At 41.4% G+C, this 22,488-nt stretch overlaps 1 protein-coding gene across 3 annotated transcripts in view; it reads left to right on the forward strand.

Moving 5' to 3' along the window:
• The window catches only part of GK (glycerol kinase), a 60,270-nt gene that overhangs the window by 8,302 nt on the left and 29,480 nt on the right, over positions 1-22,488 (forward strand). For 2 of the 3 annotated variants that reach the window (XM_060234101.1, XM_060234103.1), the window contains exons 2-16: positions 114-187; positions 970-1,076; positions 1,883-1,960; positions 2,966-3,045; positions 4,128-4,265; positions 4,826-4,935; positions 7,858-7,924; positions 9,534-9,551; positions 11,556-11,591; positions 13,581-13,648; positions 15,868-15,910; positions 16,814-16,894; positions 17,441-17,519; positions 20,399-20,495; positions 20,943-21,027. In XM_060234101.1, the coding sequence (XP_060090084.1) occupies positions 114-187; positions 970-1,076; positions 1,883-1,960; positions 2,966-3,045; positions 4,128-4,265; positions 4,826-4,935; positions 7,858-7,924; positions 9,534-9,551; positions 11,556-11,591; positions 13,581-13,648; positions 15,868-15,910; positions 16,814-16,894; positions 17,441-17,519; positions 20,399-20,495; positions 20,943-21,027 (1,161 nt within the window). The remainder of the gene's footprint in view (positions 1-113; positions 188-969; positions 1,077-1,882; positions 1,961-2,965; positions 3,046-4,127; positions 4,266-4,825; positions 4,936-7,857; positions 7,925-9,533; positions 9,552-11,555; positions 11,592-13,580; positions 13,649-15,867; positions 15,911-16,813; positions 16,895-17,440; positions 17,520-20,398; positions 20,496-20,942; positions 21,028-22,488) is intronic. The other variant, XM_060234102.1, reaches the window with a different exon arrangement.

The following is a 22,488-nucleotide window of genomic DNA, read 5'->3' on the forward strand; positions in this document are numbered from 1 at the left end:
ACTGACATTTTAGACTGGGTGCCAGGTTTTTGGGGTTTTTTTGTTTTTTTTGGCCTATGACTTTCCAAACAAGTTTGGTGACTCTCTCTCTCTTTCTGGCATCATGTTTGCAGGTCTTTAATGCGAACACTGCTGAGCTGCTGAGTCACCATCAAGTGGAATTAAAACAGAAATTCCCTAAGGAAGGGTATGAACTTCCCTGTTGTATTGTTAAATGGTTGTCAGTGTGTGAGTGAAATGGAATGAATCAGCAAAAAATGTTAATGGAGGGAGTTGACAGAACAGGTCTTTCTCAACCTTATCCTCCCTCCAGATGCCTGTTGTATATCCTAAAAATGGTTTCACTGACTTTCCTTCCTCATTGCAACAGTATAGCATAACATTTTGTTCATGACAGCACCCAGAGTCTCCAAGGAGAAGATCACAGTGCACATTGGGTGAAGCAGAAGGTGTGTGTGGGGGGTGGGGGTGGGATCTGCTTTGCCATCCCCTTCTTTCTGTAAGCTTTACCATGAAATCCCATACTATATGTGATACTATTAAAATCAGTGGAACAGCATTTAAGAGTATGGGATTGGTTTCAAGGTTTGTTGTAATGGGATGAATATAAAGTAGGAGGAATTCATGCAATCATATTATAGTTTTCAGTGTCCCCTAAAATAATCAGAGGTAAAAGAAATGGCAGCTTTGGAGAGGGGACTCCATAGCATCATATCCCTTCTGAGCTCACCTTTCCTCCCCAAGCTCTACCCGCAAATCTCCAGCTGTTTTCCAAATTGGATTTGTCAATTCATCAGAGATAACTGGTGGGGAGGGGGGCACTGAGCTCTAATTCACTGTACTTTAGAGTTGCTGTTCTTGGAAATTTTATCATCACTTTAAAAGATAGTAGACCAAGCTTTATGATCTGTAAAATCTAGCTTTCAGCTATCTGTTCTGCTTTTATGCTGATTATTGGTCTTTTTAAAGGTGGGTAGAACAAGATGCCAAGGAAATTCTACAATCTGTCTATGAATGTGTCGAAAAAACATGTGAGAAATTGAAGCAGCTAAACATAGACATTAACAACATAAAAGGTAGTACTATGTTTTCTAAAATATTTATAGAACTTACTCTGCTGGTCAAGAGGAACAAGTTCTGAACATTAGCAATAAAACTTATGTAGCCACATTTAAAGTGTTTTTTAAAGGTTTCTGTAGCTTATTAATAGGTTGGGTCCTAGGTATCACCAGAAGAAGGCACAGCTGGATCTTTTTGCTTTCCCTTTTTCTCAGCAGCAGCCTATGAGCACCAAAAAGGTGATGATGAAAGTTCAGGGAACCATGTGGTCAACATGCCAAGCAGCTGAGGTGGCTGCACTGAGGAAGAAGCAAGTGAAATTGCCCCTTCTGCTGGCAGAAAGCTTGTTGTACCAGTGGAAACAACTCATATGCTTCAGTCAGCTATCTTTAGGGTGGGAACAGCATGGAAATTAGGTGGTGAATTTATTACCATTTGTGCCATACTGTTTGTGGCTATGATGGAAACAAAACAAAACTATAAACAGGAGCTTTTCAATGGCAGTATCTCTCTCTGTCACACTCACTCACTAACTCTGCCCCCCCCCCCCCAAATTGGAAGAGTTTCTGAATTTGTTGCATTTGGTGAAAGGAGCAGCAGCCAAAACTGAAAATTGGTACCCTCTTTTCTCTTCCCTTCCCTCCCCTGCCAATTCCAATACATCCATGTAGATCTCTTTGGGGCAAGCCAGTGATTTTGAGCTATAAGCAAAGGAGCTAATAGAAAAGTATAGATTAAACTGCAAATGACTAGAACCCCATTCCAGATATTTCTAAAATATATATTGTGTCATTGTAGGAAGTGTTTATCTTTTGTTTTTAAGGTATTGGAATTAGCAATCAAAGAGAGACAACTGTAGTTTGGGACAAGACAACTGGAGAGCCTCTATATGATGCTATTGGTAAGCAGAATGTTGTCTTTGGAATATGTGCTGATCTATTATTACTCTATATTTAGTTCAGCATTCAATAAAATAGGCATTGATAAATGATAATGGGCAATTCCACTGTAAGCAAATATAAATTATTTGAAATACTTAGGACAATAATAAAATGGGTGAAGAGGGGGGGGATAAGTAGAACCAGGCCTCAGATTCAGTGGGAGCTCACAGGAGCACAGCTCCTGAACCTTTCTGAGAGTTCCACCTCCTTGTCCATTGAATAGTATGTGCAGTTGCATAACAATCCATGGATGAGCTCCACCACCTATTTCTCTACAAAATGATCCCTGAGTAGAACCTTTGCTGTGACAAGGCACTTTGCAGCAAAAGATCCATCACAACATCATAGTGGAATTTCCATTCAGTATCTAAACCAAATCAGGAACTGAGGTCCTAAGAACAGGTCTACAACATAGGTAAGACTATTTCCATTGAAAACTGGAACAAATTAATTCTAAATTCATTCTGTCGCTTCTCAGACATACAATACAAAGTATGCACAGAAATCACATTTGCTCAGCAACTGTCCTGCCATCTCCTGAGCAAGCATTGGAGAAATGCTGCAGGAAGCCCCTATGCAAGGGAATTGCAAAAATAAAGCACTGTGAAGTCATCAAGGCCTGATTTACTTTGCCAGCCTCAGGACCAAACCAGATTTCATGGTGGGAGTTTTGTGAATGGAGTTCCTCGTGTCTTTTTCCCCTTTAAATAGCAGGCACACGTGGGCCTGATTTGGATTGGGACTGCAGTGCAAGGAAGTGGGGGTTAAGCCTTCCCCTCCCACCAATTTTCCTAACTTGAAACAGCCTCATGGAGCTGCTGTTTGTCCTGTCAGGGAAACATACAGGTACTGATATGGAACTCATTGAGTTCTCTTTATAGTTTCAGTCTCCTGATCTTGTTTAGTTGGTCAAATAATCAACAACCCAGTCTTTTTCTCTTGTATTGTTTGTCTTTGAATTCTAGTGTGGCTCGATCTTAGGACCCAATCTACAGTGGACAAGCTTCTTAAAAAAATTCCAGGGCATGATAAATCCTTTTTTAAGGTAAAACTGGTTTTATCATATTAGTAGGCATGTATTAATATTTGAGGTGTTGAAAGAAAGACATAGGAAAGTGTATCTCTAGTAAAAGGATTTCCATGATTTTTGTCCTCTAAATACTTATGAAGGTGGTTCTAAGTAGGTTAGCAAGCATCATCTGAGCAATTTTAAAATTTGAAACTCCTCAAAACTTCTTCAGAATTGAACCTGAAGAGATTATTTTAGGCATCTAAATTTAAATTAATTGGTTTTAAGCTGTAAAGCAATAGAGCCTGAGTAAAGTTAGAGTCCAGTGGCACTTTTAAGACCCACAAAATTGTTATTCGAGTATTGTGTTGGTTTCTTAACAGGTTTTTAAAAAAATTAATAGAGAATATACTAGTTAATTGCTATATGAATCTGCTTGCCTTGAAAGCTGTTGCTATGGGTACTTACAGATGGGCAGCTCTGGGTGGCATCAAGCTGACTCAAAAGTGAGCCGCCTGGAAAAGGAGCACCCAGGAGCGTCCTGACAGCCTGTGGAAGAGGGACACGCTATGGGCACCCCAGAGAGCATCTGGAATGTTCATGCATCCTGTGACTCCCCAGGAGCTTTCCAGACGATTCCCAGCCGTCCAGACAGCCAGCTTTTCAAGCTGGCTCCCAGTAAGGCAGGTGTGGGACAGAGATGACAGGCAGATGTGTGTGTAGACACATTTTTGGGGGGCACTCGCCTACTGTCCCTGAGGCAGCTTAAACTGTCCACCTATAAGTCAAAATGTAACTTAAGAGTTGGTTCTTTCAGTGTGCTAATGCTCCCCTTCATCCCTTATAATTACTAATCAAATATGGGTGCCTGCCTAAGATATGGCCTTTGGAAAAGTTCCTTGGTTTTTGTTGTGTGGCGGAGCTCCAGACTGTCTTTCTTGATCCCTTTGATCATGAAATATGTTACAGGTGAATATCAGAATGTCTGAAGTCTGCAATACTGCTTGTTAATAAGATAGTGAAAATGATTTTTTCTATACTTGTATGAAATAGAGGAAGCTTGCTTAATAACTGTACTGCAGATGTTTATCTCTGCTGACTGGCTTTCAACCTTGCAGGGTAAGACTGGCCTCCCACTTACCACATACTTCAGTGCAGTGAAAGTTCGCTGGCTTATGGACAATGTGGAAGAAGTTCGGCAAGCAGTGAAAGAGGAGAGAGCTTTGTTTGGTACTATTGATTCATGGCTGATATGGGTATGTCTCAGTAGGTTATGTTGAAATCAAGCATGCAAAATTTCCTTTCCCCCCCAATCATCTCTGAACTTCAATCAAGTGTCAGTCCTATACTATCTTCAGCCTCATCCAAATGATTTTTTTCCATGTCTTCAAGAGTACTTACATATATGCATAATCTTCCTCTAACATTACTAGGTAAGATAAAAAGTTGACATAAATTAGGTCAAAAAGTTAATTTTTAAAAATTATTATCAGGTTTTAGCCAATAATAACCTGGTGTTGTATTCACAAGAGGAGAATCATAGTACAAATTGTTATAACTGGTACTTTCAGAAGTGTTAACTATGAACAAATGAATCTGAGTTCTGTATATTTTATATAACATTTTTGTGTTCACATCTTAAATTAAGACCTGCAGTGCTTGGCTCTGGTTTTGTATTGTCAAATAAGGAGCCAGAATGTTGCACAAATTTAGATAGCAGCAATGAATGTAACCAGAAATTTTTTTAATTTTTTATTACTTATACAGTGTTGGGTGAGCTTCTGGCTTGACTGATTTATCTTTGTTTTTAATTCAGAGTCTGACAGGTGGAAAAGATGGAGGTGTTCATTGCACTGATGTAACCAATGCCTGTAGAACAATGCTGTTCAATATTCATACATTAGATTGGGATGCTGAACTCTGCAAGTAAGTAAAAAAAAAAGGTTGAATCCTGAAAAGCAGGGTTTGTTGACTGTGGTCGTTTTCGCACTTACCTTATTCCGGAGCGACGTCCCTCTTCACCGCGCAGCGTCTGCGCGGATTTCGCACTACTTGCTCCGCAGAACCCGGAAGTCCCGCGGCTTTTGCGTTGCAAATGTAAACTGCCAAAAACCAGTTTACATTTGCGATGCAAAAGCCGCGGGACTTCCGGGTTCTGTGGAGCAAGTAGTGCGAAATCCGCGCAGACGCTGCGCGGTGAAGAGGGACGTCGCTCCGGAATAAGGTAAGTGCGAAAACGACCTGTGTTTCAAAAGACATCCAACAGCTCCCTCCTAAAGCAGCTTACTTGGAAATAGTCCTGTTTAGTAGAACGGGATTACTGGCAGGCCAGATTGCAGTTTGTTGATTGGTTCACCGTCATATGCAGAAGAGACTTCCTAGTCCCATTTGTGACCAGGTACTTGTGTTTCGTGGGTTGAGATGTTTTAACTTTTCCAGTATGTGGTGGGTTCATGTGCAGATGTAGCTATCTGAAGGATCCATTGCACAGTGGATTCTACAACAACTGTTTGCAACAGCTTCAAATACAGCTGGCCATAAGTGTGGTCACAACACAATTATCTGTGGATGCCTGTATGCAGCAGTGATATAATAGTGACACTCATTGTGTGAATTAACCATATGTTTTACAAGAACCAGTATGAGGACTCCCACACAATTTCCTTTCCCTGAAAGCCTCTGTAGCCTCTCCTCTTCCTTTTATCTTTCCCATCCAAAACTCAACCTGTGTTTATATGCCCCCGTCTTCAGCTTTCACTCATTCCTGCTCTCGGCAGCCTCTTCCTGGCAAAACTATGTCTAGTTGGGCAGTGAGGAACTCACAAGGGCTTGCAAGGGGCATCTAATTTCCCCTTTTCTTTCCCTACACTATTTCCACCTTCCATCCTAGCAACAGCTATTTCCTCACCTTTTTCTGTTTGCTTCTCTCCTTCTCATTCACCAACCTTTTATCTGCCCTCCATTTTCCACTGTGTCATGCATTTGCTTAATTTATACCCTATCCTTCTCTACATGGGACACAAAGCAGTCTACATCTTTATCCTTTCCTCCACATTATTCTTACAACAACCGTGTGAAGTAAGTTAGGCTGAGAATGTGTGACCAGCCCAAAGTCAGCCAATGAGTTTACATGGCAGTATCGGGATTTCAACCCAAGTCTCTCAGATTGTAGTCTGAAACTCTTAACCATTACACCACTACAATTTGGCTTTTTATTTCATACTATTCCTTGGATGCAAGTCTGTTTCAAGGGATGGCTACTGTTGAGTAGTAGCAAGCAGCCAGTCCTGGGTGAGTCACGCAAGTTGCATGCTGCATGCTATCAAGTTGCCTTGTGGTTGCTGTCAAGGTGTGGCACCTTGAGTCTTCCCTCAAAGGTAATAACAGCCCTGGAAAGGGCTCTGGCACCTCCCTCTGCTTTTTACTGGGGGAAACTAAGGCTTGAAATGGGTATTACTACTGTGATTGCCTAGCAACCCCCACATTGGCTGCTGCAAAGGGCATTCATTTCAAAAAGCTACAGATACTGCTATTATTTTGGAGAGTTAATCCCCCCCCAAAATATATTTTTAAGATTTCAGATTTTTTTTTTGCAAACCTGGGGCTTTTTTCAGGTTTGTTGAAAGATTTGTCTTGTCTTTTCATGGCTTAAGTCTCTGGATTTAAGTGTTTCACAGATTTGAACACATTGAGAATTAGATATATGATGCTGTATTGTCCTACTCTTCTGTCCAATTGTTTGTTACTTTGTTAAATTTTCTTGTAAGCCATGTGGTAGGATAGAAATGATTAGAAATATTAATTATAACTGCTACCAAATTAAACTCAAATGGGTCTTATTTCAGAGAGGCTGTTTCAAAGCTTTCACATTCAGCTTTTTATCTCATACTATTCCTTGGATGCAAGTCTGTTATTTTTTAAAGGTGGGGAGACATAGACCCATTAGGCATCTGCCTACATTTAAAAATAGTAGCTGCATTTTTCAGCTGTTCTGAAACAGCAGAACATTACATGAATGAATTAGCATACTTTTTATTTATTTACTTTATTTTTATTCAGCTCTTCCTCCATGGAGATCAGGGCACAGGTCTGTATCCCCACTCTATCATGGAAGCTCATTAGATTACCTTGGGCCAGTCACTCTTGCTCAGGCTAGCCAATTTACTTGGTTGATGATGTGAGGGTAAAATGAGGAAGCAAAGCCATGTTGGATCACCACTGGGGAGAAAAGCTGAGTACAAATAATTGATAAACTGCATCTGGTTGGGTTAGATTAAATGTAGAACTGATTTTGATAATCTTTGATAGTTCTACAGAATTCAGTTTATCTTGGGGGGATTACATTAAAAAAACACTGAGCTAAACACACCGGGGTTCTGTGATACTAATTGGGAGCTGCTGCCCCATAACATGGAAAACATTTTGGACTTGCCTGAAAAATTGCATTTCTGTACATCATTGCCAGTAAAGCATATTGGAAAACTAAAGCCTTGGCTTTATTTTTAATGTACAAACATCTGTACTCTAGTGCCTGTAAACCTGCCTATGGAGCCATGGAAGAGATTTCTTTTTGTAATCTGGTGCTTTATCCTTGCCCTTTTAATCATTTGAAAATATAGGATAGCATGGCTATGGGGACAAAAGCTCCATGTGCAGTTATCTGTGACAGCTATCCATGTGGTTAATATAAAGGATGCCACCACATGGATAAGTCATCAATTTTTAGCCATACAAATGTTGCCAAAACTTAACAACAGCATTAAAAGGTTTCAAAGTTGACCATATTTACCAAGAAATAAGAACAAAGATGATATTTGAATCAATGGATAACTCTTTGTTGTTGTCCAGGTTTTTTGGTGTTCCTAAAGGTATACTTCCCGAAGTGCGGAGTTCATCAGAAATTTATGGGCCAATGGTATGTGTTCTTGCTTCTCTCCCCTCCCCACTCCCCAAATAAATCTAATGTAGTGTAATTGCATAAATTGGGCCTGTTTAGGTGAGATGAATAATCAATTTCTACTTTTGAAAATGTTTTTACCAAGAAGTGGAAAGATTTTATATTCTCATTGTTGCTGCTATTTAGAAAAGACATTAATGAAGTTATAATTTGCTTGTGTCAGTGACTCTTATGTTTGTGATTTTTTTTTTGCTATGAATTGCATATATTTTCAACTAGCTTAAAATTAATATATATGAGGGACTAGCGGAGGAAGGGAAAACCTATCCTCCCTGCTTTGTCTTCTCTTGTGTTCCCCCTTTCCTGTGTAAGGGAGCTAGGAGTGGCAAGCGTGGCCTGCATGCTTTATTTTCCTACCCCAGTCACTGCTGGCTTTGAGATGTGGGTGGACTTAAAAAGTGGCAAGCATGCCATCTCTGGCCAGGTTGGCACTCTGATTCTGGGATATATGCCATGAGATGTCGTTTGACTTTTTTGTTAGAATTGCAACATGTTGGATCAAACCAGCTTCTCCCACTGCTGAAAAAAGGTGGAGAGGATAGACTTTGACCACCAACAAGTATGTGCCTACATGATAAAAACCACAAGTGTGATGGCGACTGTAACTGAATGAAAAATTGGCTGGATCCAACCCCGCATATAAAAAAGGAAGCACTAATACTAATTCTCATTTTGGGGGGGGCGGTTAAACCCTGCAAATTCCCCCCTCCTTTGTTTTCAGACCTTTTTGGCTCTAAGCATTTTCTTTTATGGTAACTGACTCCATGGTGTGGACTGCTTTATCTGACCTCTGGTGCATAGTTTGGAATTAGAGAGATGCTTTCCCCTCAGCTAAGGTAGATAAAAATCATAGGATTTGTGCACATATTCTTCCACTGTAGAAGGTTGTAGAATATGGGTTGGTATAAATAGTATTCTACTGGTGCTGTAAACAGTGGAAGAGTTCTTAGGAAAGTAAAACAGCTTTCTTACAAGCACCTCCATGCTCAACTTGCTCTGGGAAGCTGCTGGTGAAGAACACTGCCATGTCTCCTGTAGAGTTTAAGAGGCAGGGACTAGTGCAGACTGAGGCATTCTTCACAGCTCAACTTTGTGGGATAGATGTATGGATGAAGTATAATCTAAGCCACTACAGAAGCACTTGGAGGTGTTCGCCAGTCAGCTGGTGTAAAGGATCTTCATAAGAATGAATTCTGCGAGTAAATTATTAAAAATGGTATCAGAAGATAATGTTCTATCTACTTGGCACTTTGTTCCACAAAATGAAGTAAGCTAATAGGAGTTGCCTTATAAATCGGCATTCTGGCATCATTATTTGGGTTGGGGGGAGAATTCTGTGTTTGACAATAGAAAATATGTTATATTGTACACTTTAACTTATAAACTTGTTTTTGAATGTTAACATCAAAGGGATGTCTTTTGAATCTGGTGCTTATCCATGGAACTGAAAATGGCAATTTATGTGGGAAATAATTTCTCAGGGAAATGGAGATAGAGTAGTAGAATCTGAACCTTGTGAACTTGTGTTTCTCTTCCCCCTTTCCACTCCCTTTCTTGCTGACTATAGAAAATCTCCCCTAGCCTGGTGAGTAGAAGATTTTGTTAGGTTGTCCAACCAGTCTTGTCGCCTTTCAGTTTGCTCAGTTACAGTGCATTTCTTCAAGGGAATTCTCTTTATTTTTCAGAAGTTCAAATTACCTCTTCTGAAGTAGAAGTTCTTATTGTATTTTAAACACTGCTGAGGAATTTACTCAACAAATGTTCAAACATATGAGAGAACTAATACATTCGCTCATATGTTTTCATCTCTGCAAGAGAAATGTTAACCAGGAGTGCCAAAGAAGAATGTGGAGGCTAGAAATGCTAACTTATATGATATACATTGGTACCACTGAAATGCCAGTTAAATTGGGCATGAGAAAATATATCCCCAAATGGAAATGCACTGGCTGCACTTTATGCATGGCTTTGCTTAACCATTGCACAACCTGAAAAGAAAAGCAGTGTTTGTTTGGGGGAAGAGAAGGTGAGTACTAAATGTTATGTGCGGCTGTTTGCAAGAACACAGTGGCATATTTCTTCAAGTGACTTGCAGAGGGGTGGCAACTGCAGAAATGTAGTTTCACCAGGGTTTTTTGTAGCAGGAACTCCTTTGAATACTTGGTCACACGCCCTTATGTAGCAATTTTTTTATTTTATTTATTTCGCATTTATATCCCGCCCTCCCCACCAAAGCAGGCTCCCCGCCAAAGCAAATCCTCCAAGAGCTTACAGTAGGCCCTGTAAGAAGAGCCCTGTAAGATCTTGGAGGATTGGTTACATCAGGGGTGTGTGGCCTAATATGCAACGGAGTTCCTGCTACAAAAAAAGCCCTGAGTTTCACAATACCATTAGCACGCTTTTTCAGAATGAGATCATCTGGATTTTCTCCAACTACATGTTTAAAAGCATTGTGGTGCTGTTTTCCATTTTGAACTGTGGTGGTGGTATCAAAACACACATTGTATTTGGTGTATTGTATAAGTGAATAGATAGCAGGGCTTTGGCTTCTTTTTTTGACAAAGATAGATGGAGTAGAGAAACAATTTCACTTGCAAACTGTTTTGAATGAGAAAAATGGTCAAGGGGTGATAATGAGTATCCTGTGATCACCTGATGTATGTGGGGGAAGGAGTAAACGAGTCTATTGTGCCACATGAGGAAAGATTATGCCACTTTTATGTATGTGTATTGGCCCAATAATGTTCTGCAGTTCTGGATATTTTTTTCTTTACATTTATACTGGTCCCTTGGGTTCTCTTGTGTTTCAGTTTTGAACTGGATGATAAGAAGGCAGTGATGTCAGAGCAAAGTGGACATCTATGGGATGTTCTTTGATGTGGTGTCCATGTGCCATTCCCCCCCTCCCCCCCCCTGCCCCGTTAAATAGCAGCAACTTATATAATATTCTGTTTTCAGCCTTAGTGGAGATTCCATGGATCAGAGATACTTGATCATATCTCTATAACTTCAGAACTGTACTCTTTGCTCTAGCTTTCATTCCACAGATTTGATACATTACTTGTTTTAATGTTCTTTCTCCCATTAAAAGTTAAAACAACTTGTAGAAATGACTTTTTTCCCTTTTTAAAAAGTCCCATGCTAAAATTGGCCATTTGCTCTAGGACAGGTGGTTAGTTATATCACTGAGATAACATGGAGCTTACTATGGACTTCAAATGGTTTGTTCTTAATGGTGCAAGTGAATAGATTTGTATATACTTAGTCTGGATTTCTAGGTCATAACACAGCAAAATGATTTTCTCTATCCCCTGTCCACCATTCATTGACAGAATAGTTTTCATGAAGCTTGCCACTTCCATGACTATAGGGTTTGAATTTGACTTTTGAAAGGTTGTGTTGATACATGTATACATACACACTTTGATTTTTACTTTAAAATAGTTGATATATTAAAGTTTACTTCATTGTGGCTCTGATGGTTTTCCGGATGAGCATAGGTTTCATTGTCTAAAAATATTGAGGGCAAATGTATAGCTGAGAAGCAGATTTATAGATTAAGCTAACACATTTCTGTTTTCATTGGTAGATTGCTGGAGCCTTGAGTGGTGTACCAATTTCTGGGGTGAGTTTCCTAAATCCCAAGTGAAAGTCTTACAGGATAAACAAATCCAAACAAATATGGAGACCTATTAGAATGCTTATAGTATACCTATGTTTGATAGAATTTGTTTTATTTTTAAAAGGGGCGATTGGAAACTATTTAAAGTGTAATATGTCAGCAAAACTAAGGTGGGTTACAACACAGGAACATGCAGACAAGTAGACAGTCATTTGTATACAATAATAATCCAGTTTAAAACAGTAAAATGGATAAAATATAGGGTTGCCAAGTCCAACTCAGAAAATATCTGGGGACTTCGGGGGTGGAGTCAGGAGACTTTCCCATTCTCTAAGATAAATAAAAATACAGCAGTGCAATTCACCCAAATACAATCTTTATTTTCCCAGCAGTTGCACTTCCACTAAATGAAAGTAAACACTCACACACTCACAAAGCAGCCAAAATAAGCACAGTTTACAAGCACACATTTTTGTGATCCCATGGGGCAATTTACTTACAGGAATTGCTGAATGTAACCATCAGCTGTATTTCAACTAACTTCTTCAGACTAACAAGAAAATGAAAGGAAAGCAACCTAGGGGTAGAGTTTTCCTCCAAACAAACAGAGGGACTGTGCTGGGAAGAGCCATGTGTCTCTGCTTGCTCACCCTGCCCATGCAGCTTTTGTCCTGCAGAAATTTAAAGACACAGACACAATCTAAAACACAACCAGTTTGCAGTCTTGTATGCCTTTTTGTGATCCCACAGGGCAATTTACTTACAGATTTAAAGGCACATCCTGGCAGTTTGTGTGGGACTTCTCCCCGCCAGCCAGCTGGCTGGTGGGGGGCAGGGAAACCTGTAAAACTGGGGGATCCCCACTTGGGGGCTGGCAATCCTAATAAAATTTGATCAATTTGATAATATACTGTATTTCAGTAGTGACACTCACCTTTAGGGTTGCCAACTCTAGATTGGGAAATTGATGGAGATTGAGGGTGGAGCCTGGAAAGGATGGGGCTTGGGGAAGGGATCTCAGCATGGTATAACACCATAGAGTTCACTCTCCAAAGCTGCCATTTTCTCCAGGGCAACAGATCTTGCTAATGTAGAGATCAGCTATAATTTGAAGAGATCTTGAGACTCTCCCTGGAGGTTAGCAACCTTGCCCCTCCTGCCACCCAATTTCTTACAGGTCTAACTCAAAAAGCTCTCTAAAAGGGGGCTCACTCAGGAGGCCTTTAGAGAAGTAGTAGTTCTGAACTCCTGAGAGTGGGCATTCCAAGCCTAAGGTATGTTCCCTAAAGGTGAATAGTTTTCTAGTTGTGTCCTGGGTTGCTTACCGTGAATATATGTAAACAATGAGGTGCTCCTTTGAAAGTGAAGGTGTGAACAGCTAGAATGTTTCCTTGTGACTCACAGTCTTCTCCCTGAGAACAACTTGTCACAAACATACTCAGTTTCCAGTATAAAAACTTCTGTTAGTCCTGGAAGCTTTTGTATGTCATACCAAGCAGTAAAGCATGAAAACAACTACAAAATGTAGCTGAGGGCAGCAGTGGTTGATGCTGTCTTGGATGAGGTTAACAAGGTTGGGGCTATCCAGACACCAGCACCTTTAAGTGGGAATGATATGCTCTGCCTGTCAACAGTCAACTGAACATTGTATCTTCAGCTCCTAGAGGCTACCTAGTCAATCAATTTCTATAAATTGTTATAGTTCATAGAAAAGGTTTAAATGGAAACAGGACAGAGGCTGTATCAAAAATCAACAAACACCCAATGTGTTTCAGATTAAATATACTGGGATGAATATGTTGTTGAAGGCTTTCACGGCCAAAGTTCATTAGTTTTTGTAGATTTTCTGGGCTGTACGGCCATGGTTTTGGCATTGTAGAACCTGACATTTTGCTAGCAGCTGTGACTGGCATCCTCAGAGGTGTAACAAAGAAGGCTAGAGTTCTCTCTGTGGGATGTTTTGGCTGAAAATTGTGGTATTCCTCCTTTCAGTGTTTAGGAGACCAGTCTGCTGCTCTAGTAGGACAGATGTGCTTCAAGACTGGGCAGGCAAAAAATACGTAAGTTTAACATGAGAAGTAAGAAACTTTTTTTTTTTTTGTACTGAGCCTAGATAAAAGAATTAAACACTGCCAATTAGAGGATTTTCCCTTGGGTTTTTCCGCATTTCATTCTGTTGGCTTTGGCTCCACCTTGCTTTAGTTTATTCCCTGATTTCAACATGCATTTTCATCCCTTTAGTTTTTGTTTCAGATTTTTATTTTTAGCAGGCGTTTTTCTAGTTTTCTAGAGCATTTTTGCTCCCAATTTCTTTCTGGAAGCCAATTCCGAGTCTTCTTTTTTCTTGTTTGTAATGTGTTCTGTTTTGTTTTATTTTTTGTTGTTGTTTCACTCACCTCTAGTGCACTTTGCAGTGACTGTCATAATCAAACCACTCCCCGTTCCCCTGCCCAGACAATGAGTGGTTTTATTTTAGATTTTTTAAAGGCAGTAAAATATTGATATAGCATTGTAACGGGTTTAGCAGATTCTTTGAAGTAAGCCTCTGGTTCCTTCCTTCATGGAGATATGAGGAAAAAAAGGGAATGGGCTAGATCCTTACTTTAAAAAAAAATTAAAGCTGGGAACTCAAAGAACCTTCTAAACCTATCATTGCAATGCTATAACAATATATCAATATAACTGTCCCCCAAATTTAAAAGGGGGTGTGCAACTAATAATGCCAATACCCTCCCTTGAAAATCTTGACAATTTAAGGCACATGAAGAAAAAAACAAACTGACTCCACAACTGTGAAAATGCAGGGGGAGGGCAGACATGTGGAAGAACTGGGCCCAAACTCATTCTGATGGTTTTGGATTGACTGACAAGAAAATCAGGCTTAAGTCAAGGATGCGGAAAAGCCCTTTGTTTGAAATACAAGCTGTTGGGTAAATGGAGTAGCAGAGTAGCTAAGACTGAACTTTGAATTAGGGAATCACAACTTGAAATGTGGAATATGAGAATACTGTCACCAGTTTACTGCACAGGGATTTCTGTAAGGATTGCATCAAAATAACAAATGCAAAACCCTTTCACAGTTAAATTATCACCATGAATATGCACATGAAGCTGCCTTATACTGAATCATTCAAACCCTTGGTCAAACGAGCTCAGTAGTATCTAGGAAGACTGGCAGTGACTGTCTAGGATCTTAGACAGAGATCTTTCACATTAACTACTACCTGTTCCTTTTTAACTGGAGATGATGGGGACTGAACCTGAGACTTTCTGTATGCCAAACAGTTGTTCTGCTCACTTATCTATGGTTCCTCTCATTATTCCTGATAGATATGGTTTGCTATTTGTAGTCACAAGTTAAATTTGTATGGTTATGCTGTGCATTTATGTTCGAAGGGTTGTTGGTGTTAGTTAAAATCAAAATGCATCTGAAATAGCTTTTTACATAGACATTAGCTCTCTCAAGTAGATAAGCAACTTCCCAACATCTGTTTTTTTCTGAGAGTATCCTAAACAAATGTTAGTGGAATAAAGAGGAGAAGCAAGAAAGTGATGGTAATGTGTACTGAATATGGCCAGGGATTGGTAAACCCTACCACGAGCTGGTACAACCAATCTGCTCTCAGCTTATTCTTTTCCCCATCTGGGTTTTGACTGTAAAGGAAAATGCTAGCCATGTTTGTTCTACTCTGCCTGACTCTGAGAGGATTTAAACATGCAGAAGTTATATGAAGCCTTTTAGGAGTGCCAGCTCCAAGTTAGGAAATACTTGATTTTTGGAGGTGGAGCCTCAGGAGGGTGGGGCTTAGGGAGGGGAGGGACTTCAGTGTGGTATAATGCCATAGAGTACATAATCTGAATTGGCCATTTTCTTCAGGTGAACTGATCTTTGTTGTCTGGGGATGAGTTGTAATCCCAAGAACTCTCCAGCCACCATCTGTAGATTGGCAACCCTATGATTCCTGGAGCAAGCACAACATTTGAAGTATACATGAGCATGTGCAGTATAGCCCCTGATGACAGTGGCAGGAGGAGTATAGTGGGTGCCATCATTGTCCCCCATCCTTGACAGTTCAGTAGGTCTTTAAATTAGTCTTTGCTATTTCTATGAAGAATAAGGTTTTATTTCATACTATTAGAACTGTTAGTGTACTGTGGCTTCAGTTTAAGTGTATAAAGTCACATTGTAGTATGTGTGTACAGTTTGGTTACAGACAATATTAGCAGTTCATCTTGTATTTCTTGTTTTGAAGTAGATCACTTTATCTTTCCACTATAGATATGGGACAGGTTGCTTCTTGCTCTGCAATACAGGCCATAAGGTTAGTGCCATGAATAAAACCACTTGACTGAAAAGCTTGAAACCATCACAAGTTCTATTTGCAGAGAGGGCGGGATACAAGTAGAAATAAATAAAGTTGCTACTTTTCTCAAAAGTTTTTCTGGATATAACTCATGGAAGAAAAGAAAATTATCTTTCCCAAGCCTGTCATATTCCAAATACCTTAAGCTTCATTCATATGTCACAACAAACTAATTAAACTGTAGTTAGGCATGAACACAGCTTGTTGCCATGTGTGTGCATTCCCTTCTCTAGTCCCACCTCAGTTAAACCTATGTTGTGATGAGTAAACAAATTCTTACTGGCCAAGATACTTCCATTCAGACATCAGGGCAAATAAGAGCTTGATAAAATCAGGATATTTTCATTGAGCTCTGTTAATGAAAGGAGGAGGAAATTTAGAGGAGAGAAAGGGACATGCGATCATGGCAACATGCTGTGTTTGTACCCATTGGCAATTTAATTACAGCTTGTTTCAGTGTCTGAATGTAGCCTCTCACGGAAGCCAAATGATTCATATATTAAATCACAGCTTAAATACTTTCTTTGGCATTAAGATCCCCAAAGAATAATATGCTGGAAGTTGGTTATGCAGTCTTTAAGATAACTAAAATATAAAAATTAACCTGATACTTGCTACAACAGAAATCTTTGTTAGCTGAAACTTCCAGAGAGAGTTGCACATCAGCAGTTTTTGATATGTAAGATGTCAAAATTGCTCTTCTGAAATATTGATTGATATGTAGTTATTGATTAGTTTGTTTGCATCTCTAAATGATTAATCGTTAGGCATTGATTTTTCATATAAAACAGTAATTTATTTGAGAAACAACTCAACATCTAAAGTAAGCAGATAAAAAAAAATCAGCATTTTTTTTTAAAGCCTGCGCTGTCTGAACATGGCCTTCTGACCACAGTGGCTTACAAAATGGGAAGAGATCAACCTGCGTGCTATGCATTGGAAGTAAGTATAATTACTTGTCTGTACTGCATTGGTCCCTTTGGTTTTGCGCTGAGAAATAACTACTACAAATATTCCCTGGATAGGCTAGTTTGGATTAGGTCTCTCTGAAGTAGCTTCTGTGGCACCAAGCAAAATCAGTGCCATGTTTATTTTTGCTTGATTTCTCTGTATGCAATTATTCTGTAGTCAACTGGCAGCTAAATGTGTAACAAGAATGTATTGCGACATCCTGTATTTTGAGATTATGTGAAATAATAATGCTTTTATTAGTAGGGGCAATTTATACCTATATGTTCATCACTTCTTAACAACAAATGCTGATGCATATGTAAATTTGTACTAAGTTAATGTTCTTGCTGCCTGCCCCACTGATGGAAATCTGTGCAACTGCCTCAGCTCCTAGAGTGTGTGACATCGTCTTTGGGAGTTAGAGACTGATTTGTTACAAATTATTTTGAAAGTCTCATTTTTTTTTTGCAAGTTTTGTAGTTCTGTGCTCTAAGAAGGAAGATAGTGTTACTAGCAGTGACCTGTTCTTTGCTTTAGGGTTCTGTTGCCATAGCAGGTGCTGTTGTTCGTTGGCTGAGGGACAACCTGGGGATTGCAAATTCCTCAAAAGAAGTTGGTGCGTATTAATAATTGGCTTCAAGCATTTGATGTTTTAATAAATGGTTATGAGGCTTCACGACTTCCCAGAGCTTATGATTCTAAAAATATGTTCATCTTTCTCCTATATGTCTGTTTAAGAGTTATAACTGTGGTACGCAGTTAGCATCAGAAAAACTTTTAATATAATTTACTATAAAATACATTGGAGCAAGCAACTCTGGAAGAGAGGAATTTGCCAGAAGTTGCCATGACTTCCAGGCATGCACACAGATACACACAAAAAACCACCAAAAATGCTAAAAAGGGGGGAATAGGCATCAGAAACCTGTGTATTGTTTTTGATAACAGGAGGCCAAGTTTAGAGTAAATTCTCAGGATTCCGACAGTGCTGAGTGTGAGAACAGGAAATAGTAAGAGTTTCTGTGATTATAATTCACTGAGGCCTTTTTTACAGGGTAGAGTGTACCATGTAGGGTTGCCAAGTCCAATTCCAGAAATATCTGGGGACTTTGGAGGTGGAGCCAGGAGACATTGGGGTGCAGCTAGGAGCAAGGGTGTGACAAGCACAATTGAACTCCAAAGGGAGTTCTGTCCATCACAATTAAAGGGACCTCACAACTTTTTAAATGCCTCCCTTCCTTCCCTCCACCCTCCCCTTCTCTGATTTCACCTCAGAGGCAGAGCGGAGCGGGCGACATCGCTGTGCTGCTGCCACCTCTTCTCCGTTTCACCGTAGCTGCTCCTCCGAGATGGGCTCAGCCGCGAGTCCAGGTCCTAGAAGGACATAAGGCCAGCTCGGCACACGCAGCAGAACATAAGAGAAGCCATGTTGGATCAGACCAATGGCCCATCCAGTCCAACACTCTGTGTCACACAGTGGCCAAAAAACCCAGGTGCCATCAGGAGGTCCACCAGTGGGGCCAGGACACTAGAAGCCCTCCCACTGTGCCCCCCAAACACCAAGAATACAGAGCATCACTTGCCCCAGACAGAGAGTTCCAACAATACGCTGTGGCTAATAGCCACTGATAGACCTCTGCTCCGTTTGTTTATTCAATCCCCTCTTGAAGCTGGCTATGCTTGTAGCTGCCGCCACTTCCTGTGGCAGTGAATTCCATGTGTTAATCACCCTTTGGGTGAAGAAGTACTTCCTTTTATCCGTTCTAACCTAACTGCTCAGCAATTTCATAAAATGTCCACGAGTTCTCGTATTGTGAGAAAGGGAGAAAAGTACTTGTTTCTCTACCTTTTCTATCCCATGCATAATCTTGTAAACCATCATGTCACCCCTCAGTCAACATTTCTCCAAGCTAAAAAACCCCAAGCATTTTAACCTTTTTTACAGAGAAAGTGTTCCAACTCTTTAATCATTCTTGTTGCCCTTTTCTGCACTTTCCAATGCTATATCTTTTTTGAGGTGTGGTGACCAGAATTGTACACAGTAGTCCAATGAGATGGTATTGTTTCTGAATGCTCCTCCTTGCACAGAAAAAGGGACTTTCTGCAAACACAATACCAGCAGCCCAGGGAGAAGAGACTGAAACCCTCCAGTCCAGATTTTTTTTGTGTGTAAAGAACCCCCTCCACTTTTTGTCTAGGCTATCATCCCCCAACTGCTATCATGCACCTGTTCTCTGAGGTGGTACAGCCCTCCCCACAAGGCACCTGAGGACTCTACCACCACCCCCACGCACTGGGTCAGGGGTGGCCAAACTTGTTTAATGCAAGAGCCACATAAAATAAACATCAGATGTTTGGGAGCTGCAAGCCATGAAGTCAGATGTCTGAGAGCTGCAAGACAAGGAAGGGATGCAAATAGATGGAGGGGGAGGGAGGTGGAAAGAAAGTGACTTTAGTTTTAATGAGGCTATGAGGGCTTCGAGAGTCATACAATATGTGTGAAAGAGCCACATGGGGCTCCTGAGCCACAGTTTGGCCACCCCTGCACTGGGTCAACCCAAGGAAGGCCGCTCACCAGCTGCTTAAGGTCCTCCTCCGAGAGGCCGGCGAAGCGGTACCGCTGCTGCTCAAACTCATAGCGGGTGGTCTTGACCACCACCCGAGAGGGGCGGAACCCCCCGCCGGCGGCTTTCGAGGGGAGCTCGGAGGAAGCATCCGCGCTGAGGTGCCGTGGCTTCCTCAGCGGCGGCTCTCCCTGCGCCGCCCTCCGCTCCCTGTTCAAATCCTCACGGCGGCGCCAGCAGCATCATCACCATCAACGGCGCATCACCTTAACGTCTAAGCTTCTCCTCCTCGCCTCCGCCGGGCGGTGAAGCGCCGTTGATGGTGATGATGATGCTGGCGCCGCCGCGAGAATTTGAACAGGGAGCGGAGGGTGGCGAAGGGAGAGCCGCCGCTGAGGAAGCCAGGGAGGCAGGTCATAGCCCCGGGGGCTTCGGAACATCCTGCAGGCGCTGTCGCCACCACAGACCGAGGCCAGACAGCCGCGAGCCGGCCGGCCCGCCTTCCGTCAGCCTGCGCCTCAACAGCATGGCGCGCGCTCTCAAATGGAGCCACTGCGCATGCGACAGAAACCTGCGCGTGCCGCTTGACATACGCATGCACACCTCTTCCTCAGAACCGCCTTCTGCAGATTCAGATTCGTGGCTCGCCACGGACCCATGCTCCTTGGCGCCGTTTCCCCCCCTCTCCCCACTTCCGTTTTTGGGGGAAGAGGCTGGAAATTCTGGGGTCCCCCGCCAGGGCGGGAGAGTTGGGAAGCCTAGTACCAAGTGAAGAGTTGCAAAACTTGGCGTACTGTCAAAGGACAAATATCTGTAGAAGACTGCATAGAACAAATATTTAAAACTGTGATGTTTGCTTTCCTGATCTGCAGTATTTACTGGAATGGTCTGTGATAACTTTTCACTATGATAGATTATGCTTTGGTTTTAGAGATGATCGCTGCTGAAGTGGGAAGTTCTCATGGCTGCTACTTTGTCCCAGCATTCTCAGGATTATATGCACCATACTGGGAACCCACTGCAAGAGGGTAAGGTTTTTAAATATGGCTAAAGTTACAGTTAACGTTTTGGGTAGGAAACTGCTTTTCCTATGCACTTTTCCCACTCTTTACAATTGGATTCTCCCTCCCACCATACACACACATACATAATCTATTAATAATTGGGGCTGATATGCATTCAGAAACCTAGGTGTGTCTCTGTCATGTGAAGTTTAGGCCAGTTGCTATGAGTCTGTTTCACTAATGGGACTACCGTGGCTGTTCCTAGTATTATTTCAGCTAAGCTACAGGGAATTTGCTTTCTCAGTGCAACACAGCATCATTGTGTTGCTGTCATTTATTTCTTTTGTTTTAACCGACTGCTGAGCATATTAATGTTACAGTTGTAATAAACTGTAATTGGACCTCTTAGGTCTTAGCAGAAAAGCTGACATGTCTATTAACTCTAATGTTTGATTCCTCCTTTCTATATAGAATTATCTGTGGCCTTACTCAGTTTACAAATAAAAAACACATTGCCTATGCTGCTCTAGAGGCTGTTTGCTTTCAAGCACGAGAGGTATGTATGAAAGGATAATCAGCAATCCTTTGACCTATTGTAGGAAGATTATTTCTAATTTCAGTAGATGGAGTGGTCTGTGTTAATTGTCTGTTTATATACATGTGTTTATTTATTTATTTATTAAACCATTTATAGCCCCCCTTTCCCAATTACTTAAGGCTGCTTACAATATAAAATTAGAAACAGCCTAGTAACAATAAGACCAACCCCAGTTTACCCCCACCAGAATACCAAGTTTTACTGATCTCCTTTTTGCTGTTTCTTTTAAGAGTAAACATTTGTGTTCTCTCTGACCATAAGTCTCTAGATAGTTTTCAAATGTACAGAAACAATTAGAATGCCCCATTTTTTGTTTTTGAAAGGCCTGTTATGTTTAATAAGAAATCCTTTTTAGTGCTGGGGAAAATTTCCCAGGTTCTAGTCAGAGCATGCCTAACACCTAGGGTTGCCAAGTCCAATTCAAGAAATATCTGGGGACTTTGGGGGTGGAGCCAGGAGACATTAGGGGCGGAGCTGGGAACAAGGGTGTGACAAGGATAATTGAAGTCCAAGAGAGTTCTGGCCATCACATTTAAAGGGACAGTATACCTTTTTAAATGTCTTCCTTCCATAAGAAATAATGAAGGATAGGGGCACCTTCTTTTGGGGCTCATAGAATTGGACCCCCTGGTCCAATCGTTTTGAAACCTGGGGAGTACTTTGGGGAGAGGTACTAGATACTATACTGAAAATTTGGTGCATCTACCTCAAAAAACAGCTCCCCCAGGGCCCCTGAAACCTCCAGATCAATTCCCCATTATACCCATGAGAATCGATCTCCACATAGGGAATAATGATGTGCTCAGCAGACGTTTCCCTCCCCTTTCCCTCCCTCCCCCCCCCCGTTTCTGGCAACTCTGAAGCGAGGGATTGGCCTCTCTACTCACGAGTTGCTGCCAGCTTCTTCACAGCAACACAGACACCCCATCCCAAGAGGAAGCCTTTCAATCGGAGACTGAAGCCTCTGGAGGTGCAAAGGCACATGGTCCTCTGGGGGTGGGGCTTCCCCCACTGGCCAGCTGACTGGGGGCGGGAAGGAGTCTGGGAAAGTGGAAGAACCCCTGCTGGGACCTGGGGATTGGCAAGCCTACTAACACCCTGATTAATATATTGGGGGGGGGGGGGGCGCGTAGGGAATAGCAGAAGTTTCCCAAGAATTCAAAGATTGTTTGCCACAGTATGTCCTCTCCTGAGGATGCAATTCTTCTTACATTTGGTGGTGATGACATAGATGAGATGATGAGTCTCTTCTCTTTGCCTGTCCCCCTCCCAAGGGCTCCAGTAGCCATAGTAAAGCGGGAAGGAAATCTGTTGGGAGTGAGCAGTGAAGTGGCCAAGTTTGTGGATGACACTAAATTGTTCAGGGTGGTGAGAACCAGAGAGGATTGTGAGGAACTCCAAAGGGATCTGTTGAGGCTG

This window comes from Heteronotia binoei, chromosome 3, assembly GCF_032191835.1.
Source record: "Heteronotia binoei isolate CCM8104 ecotype False Entrance Well chromosome 3, APGP_CSIRO_Hbin_v1, whole genome shotgun sequence".
NCBI classification, from domain to species: domain Eukaryota; kingdom Metazoa; phylum Chordata; class Lepidosauria; order Squamata; family Gekkonidae; genus Heteronotia; species Heteronotia binoei.